The 15,448-nt window shown below is 55.6% G+C and overlaps 1 protein-coding gene across 2 annotated transcripts in view; it reads left to right on the top strand.

The window, feature by feature from the left end:
- Positions 1-15,448, top strand: part of PRKCB (protein kinase C beta) — a 105,514-nt gene that overhangs the window by 82,792 nt on the left and 7,274 nt on the right. Inside the window, exons 13-17 of one of the 2 annotated variants that reach the window (XM_086853772.1) lie at positions 262-400; positions 2,390-2,470; positions 2,699-2,806; positions 6,029-6,169; positions 13,746-14,985. In XM_086853772.1, the coding sequence (XP_086709898.1) occupies positions 262-400; positions 2,390-2,470; positions 2,699-2,806; positions 6,029-6,169; positions 13,746-13,904 (628 nt within the window). In that variant the 3' untranslated portion in view covers positions 13,905-14,985. Of the gene's footprint in view, positions 1-261; positions 401-2,389; positions 2,471-2,698; positions 2,807-6,028; positions 6,170-13,745; positions 14,986-15,448 lie in introns of those variants that run through there. The other variant, XM_086853773.1, reaches the window with a different exon arrangement.

Consider the following 15,448-nt stretch of genomic DNA (forward strand, 5'->3'; position numbering starts at 1 on the left):
CTAAGTGCACTTTGATTTTCACGGGAGCGAAAGAAAAAAAATCAATTAAATCCGTCTCCTGCCAGAGGAGCGTTTTCCATCGCACACTTCAAAGCACCGTGCCCAGCACGGCATTCCCGTGGCTTAGAAGTAAATTCAGAACTCCATCCTGACAGATCTCTGACTCCTTTTTGCTCATTCCCCGAGCTCTGTCCTGCGGAGGGTGTGGGTGTGAGACAGCGGAGCCTGGCGCTGTGTCACGGGTTTGCTCTCGCCCTGCAGAGACCTGAAGCTGGACAATGTGATGCTGGACAGCGAGGGGCACATAAAGATCGCCGACTTCGGCATGTGCAAGGAGAACATCTGGGACGGGGTGACCACCAAGACCTTCTGTGGCACTCCGGACTACATCGCGCCCGAGGTAGGGACGGGGACGGCGGCCGATGATCCCTGCTGCTCCCTGCCGGGGTGGCCTTGCTTGGGGCAGCTTCCCAGCCCAAACAGGGACACCCAGCAATTCACCAGCAGCCTGCAGAGTTCATGCCCTGGGCACTGTCCATCCCCCTAAGGGAACAGGGGTGTGCCTGTCTGTTGTGCTGTGCCCTGCTTCCACCTCAAAGAGCAGCAGATCCTGGTGCTGCTCTCCCTGCAGGGTGTTTTCCCCATCTGGGGGCTTTTCCCATGTCCATCCTGCTCCAGCTCTGTTCCTCTTCTGTCCTTGGCATGCTCAGACCCACTGCAGGCTGCTCCTCACGTGCTCCCTTGCTCCTGGAAATGACAAACCCAGGAGCTCAGCTCTGCCCCTCACTGCGTGATAGAAGCTTCCAGCACACGAGAAACAGGGAATTATCAGTGGGGAATATTTCCATGTGGAGTGGAAATCCTTAGATCTCTGCAGCTCACTGTGTGCAGTGAGGGGATGTGTGTCTGATGGGGAGAGGCTCCCCATCCATGGCTCTGGATCCCCCAGAAATGACTTTGCATTTGGTTATTGCTGGTGTGATAGAGTCACACATGGCACTTCCATGAAGTGCTGCATGGGCACAGTTTAGTGCCAGACTTGTGAAGTTCAGAGGAGTAATTATTCTCAAATGTCTGTTCCCTTCACTTCAAAGTATCACTCTAAACTCTTGTCTCTGCTGAATTTGCAAAGATGAAGTTAATATTTCTTCACGTAAATGTTTCAGGGAGATTCTCTTTGATAGGACATCAGTGCACTCGTGTGCTAAACCACCTTGTGTTTGCAGTGAGGTTTCCCATTTCTGCATCCATCGTGTGTGCCATCCCTCACCCCCCCAGGATTAACGCTGGTGCTGGTGGTGCACAGCTTCTCACCGTGGGTGATTAATGCTCCTTCAAAGCAGGACAAATGACCAGTTCCCCACCTGTTTGCCCAAGTGTTTTCACTTCAGCTCTTATTTTCTTCTCCTTGCTGTAATTCTTCTTTTTCCAAAAGAAAAGCAGCAAATGTGAAATTAGGATGCAAATCACCTTGGCACCCAGGAGAGGCATTAAAGCCTGCCTGTGGGTGTCAGGGGATCCATCCCACTGTGTTTGGGGGCAGCAACAGGATTCTGTGGTTGTGGTGCCGTGGCCTGGGCCCTTGTGCTGCTCTCATCCTCCTCATCCTCCAGGGAGCTGCAATGTGCTCAGGCCAGAGTGGCTGCAGGGTGAAACTGTCCTGGGGTTTGCTTGAGCCATTTCTGGGCCTTCTCCTGTTCCGAGCAGGGCTCTGCATGCCCAGGTGACAGGGACAGCCTGGGAACGGCCTGGAGTGTGATTTCCTCTGAACAAAGCTGCTTGTCACCTGGGCTGTGGCACCTGGGCTGTGTCAGGGGCTGTGTCACCTGGGGCTGTGTCACCTGGGCTGTGTCACCTGGGGCTGTGTCACCTGGGCTGTGTCACCTGCTGAGCTGTGTCAGGGGCTGTGTCACCTGGGGCTGTGTCACCTGGGCTGTGGCACCTGGGCTGTGTCACCTGCTGGGCTGTGTCACTGGGGGCTGTGTCAGGGGCTGTGTCACCTGGGCTGTGTCACCTGGGCTGTGTCAGGGGCTGTGTCACCTGGGCTGTGTCACCTGCTGGGCTGTGTCACCTGGGCTGTGTCACCTGGGCTGTGTCACCTGGGCTGTGTCACCTGCTGGGTGTGACCTTCCCGAGCCAGCAGCAGGGGCTGCACAGGACAGGGAATTTCTTTTAAGTGCTCTTTCCTTTCAAGGCCTCCATGGCATGACCTGTTCACACCTGAATTTCCCAGGGCGCTGTGAAGAGCGAGGGGAGGGACTCGGAGTGGGCTCAGGGGAGGGAATTCCGTGCTGAAATGTGTCCCAGGGAACAGCCCCAGCCCCAGCTCCAGCTGGGAATGGCTTTGCCCCGTGCCACAGGGCTGTAATGCTGCTGTTGCTCTTTGCAGATCATCGCTTACCAGCCCTACGGGAAGTCTGTGGACTGGTGGGCGTTTGGAGTCCTGCTCTACGAGATGTTGGCTGGCCAGGTAATCGAGTTTTAATGGATTCCTCCAGGCTGGGTCACGTTCCCTGTGAGCACAGGCTGCCCTGGGGTGTGCCCATCCATGTGGACAGCCTTGAGCTGGGGGTGGCACTGGGGCACAGGGACTGCAGTGACAAGGCTGGTGTCACCGTGCCTGGGGCTGGCCCCACAGCAGCACACGGGAGCTTGGGGACCCAGGAGCGCCCCTGAAGCCGTGGCTGCTCTGCTCTAGGCCCCCTTTGAGGGAGAAGATGAGGATGAGCTCTTCCAGTCCATCATGGAGCACAACGTCGCCTACCCCAAGTCCATGTCCAAGGAGGCAGTGGCGATCTGCAAAGGGGTAAGGGCTGGGCTGGGGGGTGTGGGGAGTGGGAGCCTGCAGCCCTGGGGGTCCCAGCTCAGCCTCTGCTGCCCAGCACGAGCAGGGTCTGACACTGCTGGGTTCTGGTTCTGGTGCCCTCCTGAAACCACAACTTGTGCTGCTGTGTGTGCAGGTACCAAACCCAGGTGAAACCAGCACCTGCATCCTCTCCGTGCCCTTACCCTGAGCAGAAATGGGAGCTGGGGCTGACCTGGGGGTCAGGAGAGAGCTGGGGGGCTGGCTGGGAGGTGGGATGGGAGGGCTCCTGCCCAGACACCCTGTGCCCCAGCAGGTGAGGACAGGACAGCTCTGTGAACCTCTGCCTGAAACGAAAAATGATGCTCAGGGAAAATGGATGTGATTCCCAAATAGCTTTCCTGAGATCAGACACAAAACCTTCATCCTTCCACTTAGCTGTGATAAGTTGCCCTTTGGGTGCCCCAGCCTGAAGCTCTGGTGGTGTCTCCATGGGCTCAGGGCAGCATTCTCATTATCCTGTCTCTTAATTTGCAGTGAAGCTCTGCCTCGCCCAGCATCCCAAGCTGGGCTCTCCATGGCCTGGGCCTGGGCCCGACTTAATTTGGGATGTGATGGATGAAGGCTGGCGAGGTCCTGATGTTGTTGTGTGTGCTTGGGACTGAGCCTCATCTCACCCCCCAGTGCCACACGCTGCTATAAATAAGTGTTTGTGTAGGAATTTAAGAAATGTTTGCTTATAATAGTTAATATTGAAAATATCTGAATGTTCTCTATCTCAAAATAGTGTTTCTATCTACAAATGACACATCCTGCGCTTAACGCTCCCACTGCGGCATTTCAGAGCCTCTTCCCGGCGTTGCCAGGATTCTGAGCTGGTGTTAAAGAGGAATATTCACTTGTCCCGTGGGGAAAAGCTGCTGCTGGTGCTCCCACCTGGAATGGGGCACGGGGAGGGGCAGCTGCCCTGCCACAGCCAGCAGGACGCAGGAAAATCAAATCCTTAATTCAGAAACCGCGCTGGCGGCTGGAGGGGGATTCCCACAGAGGCTGTCACCATCTCCATCCTCCTGCTGCCGTTTTTTGGGATGTAAAGGGGAAATGCAGGGTGCTCCAGGCCGGGCAGGGGCTGGGGGACACTGAGTGCTGCCTTTGTTTGCTGCTGCATCAGGCACGACGTGGGTGCTGTAAATCAGAGCGGGGACTGCGGCTGCTGGGTGCTGCTGCCGTGGCTCTTCTCGCTCCGGAGATGGGAGGATGCTGGGGCAGGCACCGAGGGCTGGCTCTCCATAATTCCCCTGGGTTTTTGTAGCAGTGGTGGTTCCCTCTCTGTTAGTGTTCTTTCAAAACCTCAGGACATTTTTTTGCCACCACCAAACTGCCACACCAGAAAGTTTGATTACCACTCCGTGTGGGATCCCAGAACTTTTCAGTAAGCTGGGAGCTGTTTATGTTTTCCCCTAAAACACAGTGAAGCAGGACTTGGTGAGCTGCAGGGAGCTGTGTTGGCTGTGCCAGCGCTGCCAGCAGGGAACTGGAGAAACCTCTGCCCCATAGCAAAGGCATGGAATGTTTTCTGCAGTATTTTGGGAATATTTACTGGTGTTTTGGGTGGCATTTCCCCAGTGCTGCTGCCTGAGGAAAGCCCATCAGGGCTGCAGTCCGTGCTGCCCTGTTTCGTGTTCGAGAGGCCAGGACATGTCACCTCTGCCACCTTCCCAGGTGGAATCTGGGATTCCTTGTTGGGTTTTTATTTTATAAAGGTCCCTGTGCTGCAACGCCAAGGGAAACTCAATTATTAACGAAAAGCAAGTAGGAAAAATATTCTTGCTTTTGTTTTTGCTGGCCTCTGGCCCCTCCCTCCCTGGCCCTCCAGCTTGGCTCCAGCCTGGCTCCCTGCTCAAGGATGGGCTCTGCGAGGCTGATGCTGATGCAAATCACATCCTCACCCTGAGCAGAGGCTGGAAAATCCCTGGCCCAGCCTGCAGAGCCTGCCAGGCCCTCGCTGTTTGTAGATGGGCTTTCCAGGGAGGTGCTGCCTCGCAGGAGCTGCTCTCCATCACTCTTCCAGCTGCAGATGCCGTCACAGCTGGAGGCCAGGCATGTGGAGCTGTTCGCTCACAGAGCAGCTGGTGGCTCTGCTCTCACCTTGTATTTGTTAGAGCTGGGTTTTTTTGTGTTTTCAGGGTTTTAGGTTTGTGTTTTGTTTTTTCCCTCAGGGTTTTCCTTGCTTTCAGTGCCCCATTGCAGCTGTTTGAGATCGGCTTTCCTGAGCGAGTTTGTTTTGTGCCATTGGGGTGGCGGGGCTGACCTGGATCCAGTGGGTGGGAGGTGTCTGAGCCCCCCAGCTCTGGCAGCTCCTGTCCCTGCCAGGGCTCTCACAGCCCTGGGACACGGGCTCAGGCTTGCTCAGCCTCTGCACAGCCCTGGCACCAGGATGGACTGCCCTGCTCTTAATAAAGCAGTGCTTTTGTTGCAGGTATAAAGCTGATATTCTCCATCCTTATCAACACCTTGTGAATCTCTGGAATCTCCATCTGATCTCTGAACACCACCCCAGGATATTAATGTTGTACAGCTGCCCATAATTCCTGGGGCCCTTTCCCTTCTTGAGCCAGTGAAGAGGAGAAGTTTAGATGATGAACAACATTAATGGAGTGTTTGTGCTATTTTTCCCCCAAATTGACTCTCATTAGAAATCCACCTCGTGTCTGTGCTGCCACAGCTCCAGAGGTGAGGGGGTTCTGCCTCCAGGGCTGATGAAGGTTTTGGAGGGCAGATTCCATCTGAAAGGATCAGTGGGTTTTAGAGCTGAGTCTAAATGATGATGAGAAGTTTGTGCCAAGCAAAGGGAGCGCTGGGCAGCTCCCCTGCAGCAGCCAGGTGCTGAGGGAGCCCTGCCAGCACCCCGGGGCTGCTCCTTGGCAAAGCAGCTCCATTCCCAGAGGGAAAGGGGATGTGTCCATCCCAGCAGTGCTCGTGTGCCTGCCATCTGCACAGTCTGCTCTCATAAGCCATTGTCAACCTTCCCTGTGCCTGAGTCACCCCAGCTTCTTCCTCAGTGTCCTCCCCTTGGAGCCCCAAAGGCGTCTGGAGGAGATGGGGCCCTGATGGGGCTGTCCTGGGATGTCCAGCTGGGAAAAACAGCTCCCTGGGGACTTCTCAGAGGGGACATTTTGGGGAGCAGCGGGACACCCCGTGACTGTTTCCTCCTGCTGTCCCCAGCTGATGACCAAGCACCCCGCCAAGCGCCTGGGCTGCGGCCCCGAGGGGGAGCGGGACATCAAGGAGCACGCGTTCTTCCGCTACATCGACTGGGACAAGCTGGAGCGCAAGGAGATCCAGCCCCCCTTCAAGCCAAAGGCTGTAAGTGTGCTGGATTCCCTCTGCCCCACTGCTGGGTATCCCCTGTGCCCCACTGCTGTGTCCCCTGTGCCCCACTGCTGGGTATCCCCACTGCTGTGTCCCCTCTGCCCCACTGCTGTGTCCCCTCTGCCCCACTGCTGTGTCCCCTCTGCCCCACTGCTGGGTATCCCCACTGCTGTGTCCCCTCTGTGCCCCACTGCTGTGTCCCCTGTGCCCCACTGCTGGGTATCCCCTCTGCCCCACTGCTGTGTCCCCTGTGCCCCACTGCTGTGTCCCCCCCTGTGCCCCACTGCTGGGTATCCCCACTGCTGTGTCCCCTCTGCCCCACTGCTGTGTCCCCCCTGTGCCCCACTGCTGTGTCCCCTGTGCCCCACTGCTGTGTCCCCTCTGTGCCCCACTGTTGTGTCCCCCCTCTGCCCCACTGCTGTGTCCCCTCTGCCCCACTGCTGTGTCCCCTGTGCCCCACTGCTGTGTCCCCACTGCCCCACTGCTGTGTCCCCTCTGCCCCACTGCTGTGTCCCCTGTGCCCCACTGCTGTGTCCCCTCTGTGCCCCACTGTTGTGTCCCCCCTCTGCCCCACTGCTGTGTCCCCTCTGCCCCACTGCTGTGTCCCCTGTGCCCCACTGCTGTGTCCCCACTGCCCCACTGCTGTGTCCCCTCTGCCCCACTGCTGTGTCCCCTGTGCCCCACTGCTGTGTCCCCTCTGTGCCCCACTGCTGTGTCCCCTCTGCCCCACTGCTGTGTCCCCCCTCTGCCCCACTGCTGTGTCCCCCCTCTGCCCCACTGCTGTGTCCCCTCTGTGCCCCACTGCTGTGTCCCCTGTGCCCCACTGCTGTGTCCCCTCTGCCCCACTGCTGTGTCCCCTCTGCCCCACTGCTGTGTCCCCCCTCTGCCCCACTGCTGTGTCCCCTCTGTGCCCCACTGCTGTGTCCCCTGTGCCCCACTGCTGGGTATCCCCACTGCTGTGTCCCCACTGCCCCACTGCTGTGTCCCCCCTCTGCCAGGGACCCTCCGGGGTCTCTCCCACCCTGGGTGGGTGCAGCTCATCCTGGGGGTGCCTCTTCTCTGTCCCCATGGAAGGTGGCATTCCCTGGGACCTGGCAGTGCCACAGCTCTGCTGGGACAGGAGAAGTCTGTGCTCCTGGTCCCAAATCTGGCTCGCAGGGCTGGAAGCTCCACACATTCAGCTCCTGGACCCGTTTGTGTTGCAGCCTGTCTGTTTTGTCATCCTGTGTCTGTCGGTCTTGTTGGGTTTGTCCTCCCTTTCTCTCAAGATGACCAGGTCTTTCTTTTCTTTAATCCCAACTTTATTTCCAGTGACACCAGCACAGGGATGGGTGACACCAGCGCAGGGGTGACACCAGCACAGGGGTGACACCAGCACAGGGGTGACACCAGTGCAGGGGTGACACCAGTGCAGGGGTGACACCAGCACAGGGGTGGGTGACACCAGCACAGGGGTGACACCAGCACAGGGGTGACACCAGCACAGGGGTGACACCAGTGCAGGGGTGACACCAGCGCAGGGGTGACACCAGCGCAGGGATGGGTGACACCAGCACAGGGGTGACACCAGCACAGGGATGGGTGACACCAGCACAGGGATGGGTGACACCAGTGCAGGGGTGACACCAGCGCAGGGATGGGTGACACCAGTGCAGGGGTGACACCAGTGCAGGGGTGACACCAGCGCAGGGGTGGGTGCCTGTGCTTGGGGCTGCAGGTTTCAGCCAGGTGTTTTGCACCAGGCTCGCTCCTGTGCCTTTGCAGGGAGCTCCAGGGGTGCTGTCCTTGGGGCTGCTCCCAGCCCACAGCACCGAGGGCCAGCCTGCTCTGCCCCCTGCACAGGAGCAGGGAGACACAGCTGGGCAGCACTGGGCTCTGCACTGCTGCCTGCTTGCCTTTCCCAGGGAGGGAAGGGGATCCTCAGGGCCCTGCAGCATGCAGGAACAGCGTTACAGGGAGAGCTGTCGCTTTGGTATCCAGGTGCAGCGGTGTGGGAGGGTTTGGGGCTGGGTGTGCACCCCATGGTTTGCTCTCTGGGGCTGGGTCCGACCTTTGTGCCAGGGATGCTCAGGTACAAGTGGGAGCTGCAGCTGTGGAGGGATCCTGATCCATACCTGGATTCACTGAAGGGGCACCAGGGCTTCCTGGGGTTATTCTGCACAAGATTCTCCTGAATCCACAGCTTCTGCCATTTCCCACCTCTGTGTCCATTTTCCAGTGAAGCTGCTGCTGCTGTGTCTCCTCCAGCCACCTCTCTCTTCCTGAGCAGGTCCCCAGTGTCACTGCCTGCCCTGGGCAGGGGCAGAGCACTGGTGCTTTACCCTAAAAAACAACTGAATCCCATCAAAAGCACTTTCTTACTGCTCTGCTGCTTTAAAGTGTGCAAATTTTGTCCTGTTTTAAATGTCTCCTTCCTTTAAAAATCCCTCTGACACCGGCCCTGGGGAGGGGCACTGCCGGCTGTCGCTTCACCCAGCGCCCGGAAAATTCCCTGTTTGATAGGACAGGGAGATTAGCAGCAGCTGACTTGGGATTTAGGGAGGATTAAGACAACTCAGGTACCTGCTGATAGCTGATATTTCTCCAGCAGTGCCTCTGTGCTGGAAAAAGCTGTTTCTTTGGTGTCAGCTGTGAGCAGCAGGGATGGGAATGGGGCTCGGACCCTGCACAGAGCGTTTGGGGGTGACGAGGGGAGATGTGGCCGAGGGTTTGTCACCTTCAGGTGGCCACACCAGGGCCCAGTGCTGCTGCAGTGGTGCTGGCCTAGCTCTTCACCTTGCTTTAAGCCTATTTTCTGTGTATTTTTTTATAATTAGCATCTCTAAAGGTCAGGCTGCAGGAATTGTCTGTATCCAGAGCTTCAAAATAAGGAATAAGATGCAAATGAGGGCTGGGAGTCAGCCCTGACCTGTCCCCAGCCTTCCCCTTCTGCAGCCCATGGGAACACCAGCCAAGGGGAGCAGAGCCCCATCCAAATGTCCATCCTCGTTTTGCTGCTCAGAGGCACCATCAGCTCCTGTTTGGTTTGTGCTGGTGGCTCAGCCCCTCCAGTCCCCACAGAGCCACCCTTGCTCCGGCTCTCTGCTGCAGCACACACCAACCCCTGGTGATTTCTGTCATCTGCAGCCTCCCTGCAGCTTGGGGAGGGGGCACAGGGGTTGCTGGGGAGGGAATCCCATCCCTCCCCAAACCTCCCTCGTTTCCCACCAGCAGTGAGCAGAGGCTGCAGCCCGGGCTGTGCAATCCCCAGGAGCTGCTGTGTTGCTTTGTGCTTGATTAACCTTTATCACAGAGTCAGGAACAAGACAGATCAGGGGCTGGGCTGTCTTTGGTGGCTCTGACGTGGGGCTCTGCTTGGCTGCTCCCTGCTCTGGCTGGTGCATAACAATTCCTTTCCTGGGTCTGCAGTTACCCTGGGAGTGTATTTACACTTCCCTGCTCTCCCTGTCTCTCGTTGAGATAATTACTGTTTTTGGTATCTAATTACTCTTTTACTTTACATAAAGCCTAGTGATTTGAAAAGTCTCATTCTGAAAGCACTGAAATCACACGGCAGAGCCCAGGATTATTCACAACAGCATGGGGGGTTAAAAAAAAATGGCTTTTAATCTAATAATTTTTAATTGCATAAATTAATTTCCCCCTAACTGCTTGGAGTTAATTAATATTGAAATGCCACTTACAGACCTGGATGTGTATAAACACCAGGTCCCTGCATAGAGGCTTTTGTAGCCTTAGTTCAGCCTGTGCAGGGTGAGTTCTAATATTTGCATAAATAATTTCCTAATTAGATGGGATTTAAGGATTGAGGGGCTGACATTGGGCAGCTGCATGTGCTGAGGTCAAACACCTCTGATAATCCAGTCAGGATTTGCTCTGGGAGACCCAGGGCCCTGTAAAGACTTTCCCTGGGATTGCCAGACTATTCAGCCTCTGTTTTCAGTGTGACAGGAGCAGAACCTTGGCTTTTTCCCTCGGGGAGGGATGGTCCTACACCAGGAGCCCTTGCAGGGGATGCTCCCTTTGACAGCAGCAGGGATAAAGGGATGCTGGAGCATCCCAGACTGGATGCCAGACACAATGAAAGGCACCACTGTCCCCTGTGACCATCACAGGGACCCTCAGTGTGGGCCAAGTCCGTGCTGAGACCCAAATTCCCCTAAATGTGATTGCCAGAAGAGCCCTGATCCTCCCCAGGGAGCAAGGAGCCAATTCCCTGCCTGGCCCAGAGCAGCACCAGGAAGGTCAGACTTGCCCAGGAGATGCCTGGAGTGAGGGATTGTGGCTGTGCCACTGGTTTGGGACAAAACCCTGGGAAATGGAGGGTGTCCAGCACCTCCCCTTGGCACTGGGAACGAGGGTGGGTGGCAGCAGCATCCTCGGTTTCTTATGGCCCTTGATTGCATCCCAGGGATCAATAGAAAATATTTTATTGTGCCTTTTGTCTCTATTTGAAATCAAGCAGGGGAGTGATTAAATACAAGGCCATCTCTGGAGCTGACAGCTTTATTTCTGCAGCTCAGGAGGAAAAGCCATTCTGTGCTGGCTATAAATATTAGACAGGACACACCGGGATTTATGTAAGATAAATTCCCACCCTCCCCCTTTCTCCAGTCAGGATGGAGTGATGCCTGTACATTAATATCAGACTAAAATGAGGACAATTTTTCACTAGATGGCTTTAGATAAATGTAAAAATTCCTATGGCATCTGTGTCCACTCAGCAGGAGCTTCAGCTGGGGAAGCTGTGAGGAAGGTGCTGGTGCAGACAGTGAGCTCTGGAGCCTGGAGCAGCAGGATCCTCCAGGGCTGGGCCAAACCTGGAGCCTGGAACTCCTCCAGGCCTCGGGGCTGGCATCTGCCTTCCCTAAACTTAGTTTTCAACTTTGAACTATTGATTTTACCCATCCATTTTATCTGCATCTAAACAGAAAGTCCATAAATTCCACACAGCAGGGCAGGAAATACCATGGATAGACGCAACTTTTCAGATTTTCCATCCACATTTTCTTACCTCATTGCGTGATGGTGAGAAATTCTCGCTTGCCAATATGCATATTAAAATACATTTGTGCTTCCTATTCCAATAACTGGCAGCCTCTCATCAGGATTATTTTTCCAGTCTTTCTGAGGGGGTTGCTGGTTTGATTTTTTTATTTTTATTTCTTTTCTGAGGCAGCACATTTCTTTGTAGCCAAAGGCAGGCAGAGCTGGCAGACGCTGCTGGTGGGCTGCACTGAGGTTTCCTGGAGCTAACGGGGAGCGACAGCGGGGCTGGGGGCTCTGGGGGGCTCTGGGGGGCTCTGGGGGGCTCTGGGGGGCTCTGGGGGGTTCTGGGGGGCTCTGGGGGGCTCTGGGGGGCTCTGGGGGGCTCTGGGGGGCTCTGGCCGTGTGCTGGGAGCTGCTGGGCTCAGCAGGTGAGCCCTGCCAGGGGTGCCAGTGCCCGATGAGCCAGGGCACCACGGCTCTCCCAGTGCTCCCAGTGCTCCCAGTGCTCCCAGTCTGTGCCGTCCCAGTGGCCCTGGCCAGCCCAGCCTGGCTCCTCGGGCCCTGCCTTTGGCCCCTGGGCTCTGTGCAGCAGGCAGCTCCCATTTGCAGGAGTTAATTGCTGTTTGGATGTTAATTTGATGGCTTGGGGAAGGTGTTGGAGCCCAGGGACACGGGCAGGGGACGCCTTGGGGAGCAGAAGTTTCACCAAGCCAGACCAGAAATGTAAAGATGTTGCCTTACCAATGCTGGAGGGGCTGGAGTTGGGCTTGGATTGACTCAAACATTGCCCCTTGAGCTTTGTTTAGAGGCTGGAGGAGAGCAAGAGTCTGACTTGGCGCTGTAAGGACAGACAGAGCTGCCAAAGGAGCAGCCCATCAGAGCCTGATGGATATTCATGTTGTCTGCCCTGAAACGTGTGAGCAGAGGAAGGAGCTGGGAAACATTGACTTCTGCATGTATTTGTCATTAATATTTTATTATATTTAGTCCGATGTTTATTAAAAATGCAAATCTGTTTACTTAACAAATGAAAGTTAAATGCCCAGGAAAAATTGTGGCGAGGCTTGGAGCGTGTGTTCTCCCTGGGGCATGGGAGAGAGGCCTGAGGGACTGGGAGGTGCTGCCCGTGAGGAGACAGAGCCTGGAGAGAGCTGGCTGTGTGTGACAGGAGCGACAGTGGCCAGTCCTGGGAGCAGAGTCCCCGTAGGGATGTGACGTGGGGGTGGCAGGCAGGGATGGAGCCTGCTCTGAGCCTGTGCAGTGACCTGGCATCCACCTGATCCCAGCTGCTGCTGCTGTCACTCCGGAAAATCAGGGTGTGCAGCCTGGGAAGCTACAGGAGCCTGGTTTTGAGTGCAAAGAAAATGAAATGGAGAGCTTGGCACCGCTGGGGATGGTGAGGCTGCAGACCATGCTGGTCTGACTGCACTGTAGGGAAGGGAATCAGAACCATGGAATCACAGAAGGGCTTTGGGATGGAGGGACCTTAAAGCCCACCCAGGGCCACCTCCCACTGTCCCAGGCTGCTCCGAGCCCTGTCCAGCCTGGCCTTGGGCACTGCCAGGGCTGGCTCCTCTCCCCGAGCAGGAGGAAAGCTCTGAGCAGTCCAGACGTGATGGAATGGGGAAGGGGGGACGCCAGGTGGGCACTGCCCAGGGAGCAGCTACCAGGTGTGAACCACCACAACCCATCTCACTGCTGCTGCTTCCCGTGGCACAGCCGGGCTGTGCCAGGCCCTGGCTGTGCCATTCTGTGCCATTCTGTGCCATTCCGTGCCATACTATGCCATTCCATGCCATGCTGCGCACCTCCGTGCTATTCTGTGCCATTCCATGCCATTCCATGCCATTCTGTGCCATTCCGTGCCATTCTGTGCCATTCCATGCCATGCTGTGCCATTCCATGCCATGCTGGGCCATTCCATGCCATCCCATGCCATTCCATGCCATTCCAAGCCATGCTGTGCCATTCCATGCCATTCCATGCCATCCCATGCCGTTCTGTGCCATGCTGTGCCATTCCATGCTATTCCATGCCATTCCATGCCATTCCATGCCATGCTGTGCCATTCCATGCCATCCCATGCCATTCTGTGCCATTCCATGCCATCCCATGCCATCCCATGCCATTCCATGCCATTCTGTGCCATTCCATGCCATCCCAGTGCCATCCCATGCCATTCCATGCCATTCCATGCCATTCTGTGCCATTCCATGCCATCCCAGTGCCATCCCATGCCATTCCATGCCATTCCATGCCATCCTGTGCCATCCCATGCCATCCCATGCCATCCCATGCCATCCCATGCCATCCCATGCCATTCCATGCCATCCCATGCCATTCCATGCCATTCCATGCCATCCTGTGCCATCCCATGCCATCCCATGCCATCCCATGCCATTCCATGCCATCCCATGCCATCCCATGCCATCCCATGCCATCCCATGCCATCCCGTGCCATCCCATGCCATCCCGTGCCATCCCATGCCCTCCTGACCAACAGAGTGTGTTCTGCAGCTTTTCCCGGCTCATCCCACGCTTCCTGCCCCACCCACCACGGTTCTTTTCTCCCCTCTCATAGTGCGGACGCAATGCTGAAAACTTCGACCGGTTTTTCACTCGCCATCCACCCGTGCTCACTCCTCCCGACCAGGAAGTCGTCGGGAACATTGACCAGTCAGAATTCGAAGGATTTTCCTTTGTTAACTCTGAGTTTTTTAAGCCTCAAGCCAAGAGCTAAGTTGCTGTGCAGATCTCATCCCTGCATCTGTCATCCGGCTCCAGCTGCTGTTGTGGTGACACATTCCATTGCAAAACTTCATCCGTGGGTCTTCTTTAGTTCCCTGCTAGAGTGACCGAATTCCAAGTGTCTTCCTGTTATTTGGGGCATCACTGGAGGGGAGTGATGTGCGAGAACTGCTGCAAATGGGCGTTTGTAACATTCTGTTTGTAGAAAATGGGAACAGCTCGGTGGGTGACAGAATGAAAACAGAGGCACGGTGACAACCGGGAGAAATCCCTTCATCTTGTGCTTTAATTCCTGCTCTCTCATTTTCGTAGTGTTTTAATACAATCAGGAAATTTTAATATTTAGCCTTAGTGGCAAGTCAGTGTTTTTAATGAAACCATTGGGAGTTTCTGTCCTCCCTAAAGCTCTGCAGAGCCAAGCTGCTGGTTCTGGCTCCTTTTCTGGCTGTGTCCAGCCCCACCAGAGCTCCCCTTCCCTGCACAGATCCGTTGGGCTGGGTCCCCAGCAGTGGGATAAGTTATTCAGGAAGGCAGAGCTGCCCTTGGCAAAGATTTCTCCTGATTGTGCAGTTTCTAAGTAGCATTTTTTTAAAATCAAAACAAACATCCAGTGGTAAATGGGAAATTTGGAGGAGCTGCTTTTGAATCCGTGGTCACCCTAGTGAACACCACCAACATCTGTTCTCTAGCGAAGCTTTTTCTTCTTTTCAAATGCCAAAGCTATTGATGGAGTTCGTTACCTGTGCTTTAAATGTGTCAAAAATGGTATTGACCCGAACGGGAGATACTTAACTCTGACCAGTATTGTGGATTCTGATAGAGAAACTTGTTTCAACCCGTATTTCTATCCTTAAAAATTGCAGCTAGGTATTTAAATGGCCCGAGTTTTGTTTGTGGCATCAAAGGAAACCTTTCAGGAACGGTGAATTCCTCTTGAAAGGACAACAATCACGCTGCTTCCTTTTATACCCTTGCAGATGTTCGTGGGCTGTCACTGTATCAATCTGCTTGATTTGTAATGTGCCAATTTATTTTTTTCTGATACCGATTATAAAATAAAAAGTGAGAAAACACGCCCCAGAGAGCTGCATGTGATTGGCAATGCTGAGTTTCTGCAGTGCAGCGAGGCCGTTCCTTCCGACCGCTGGGGCTGGGAGCTGCCCCGGCTGCTGGGGGATGCTGGAGCCGCGGATCGTTCTTCCTCTGCCTTCATCCCAAAACTCCGAGCTGGGAAGCGCCATCCAGGAGGGAATGATTTCCCACAGCCTCCCGCAGCAGCCACGGCTGGGAAGGAGTTTGTGTGGCCGCTCAGGGATCGCGGGGAGCTCCTTGAGCAGAGCCCACTGCAGCATCGCCTCGCGCTCCCCGAGACTGCAGCGAGCGCCGGTGACTCATCCATCCATGCATCCATCCATCTGTCCGTCTGTCCCTGCCCGCTCTCCCAGGAGCGCCTGTGGGCAGCTAAAGAAGGATTACAGGTTCCTGTCAGCTTCCCTCCTGCTCTGGGACTCCACTTCTGCCAGCCTCTGTGCTCTG

The sequence above is a fragment of the Cyanistes caeruleus genome, chromosome 17 (assembly GCF_971803275.1).
Source record: "Cyanistes caeruleus chromosome 17, bCyaCae1.hap1.1, whole genome shotgun sequence".
In the NCBI taxonomy this organism is placed as follows: domain Eukaryota; kingdom Metazoa; phylum Chordata; class Aves; order Passeriformes; family Paridae; genus Cyanistes; species Cyanistes caeruleus.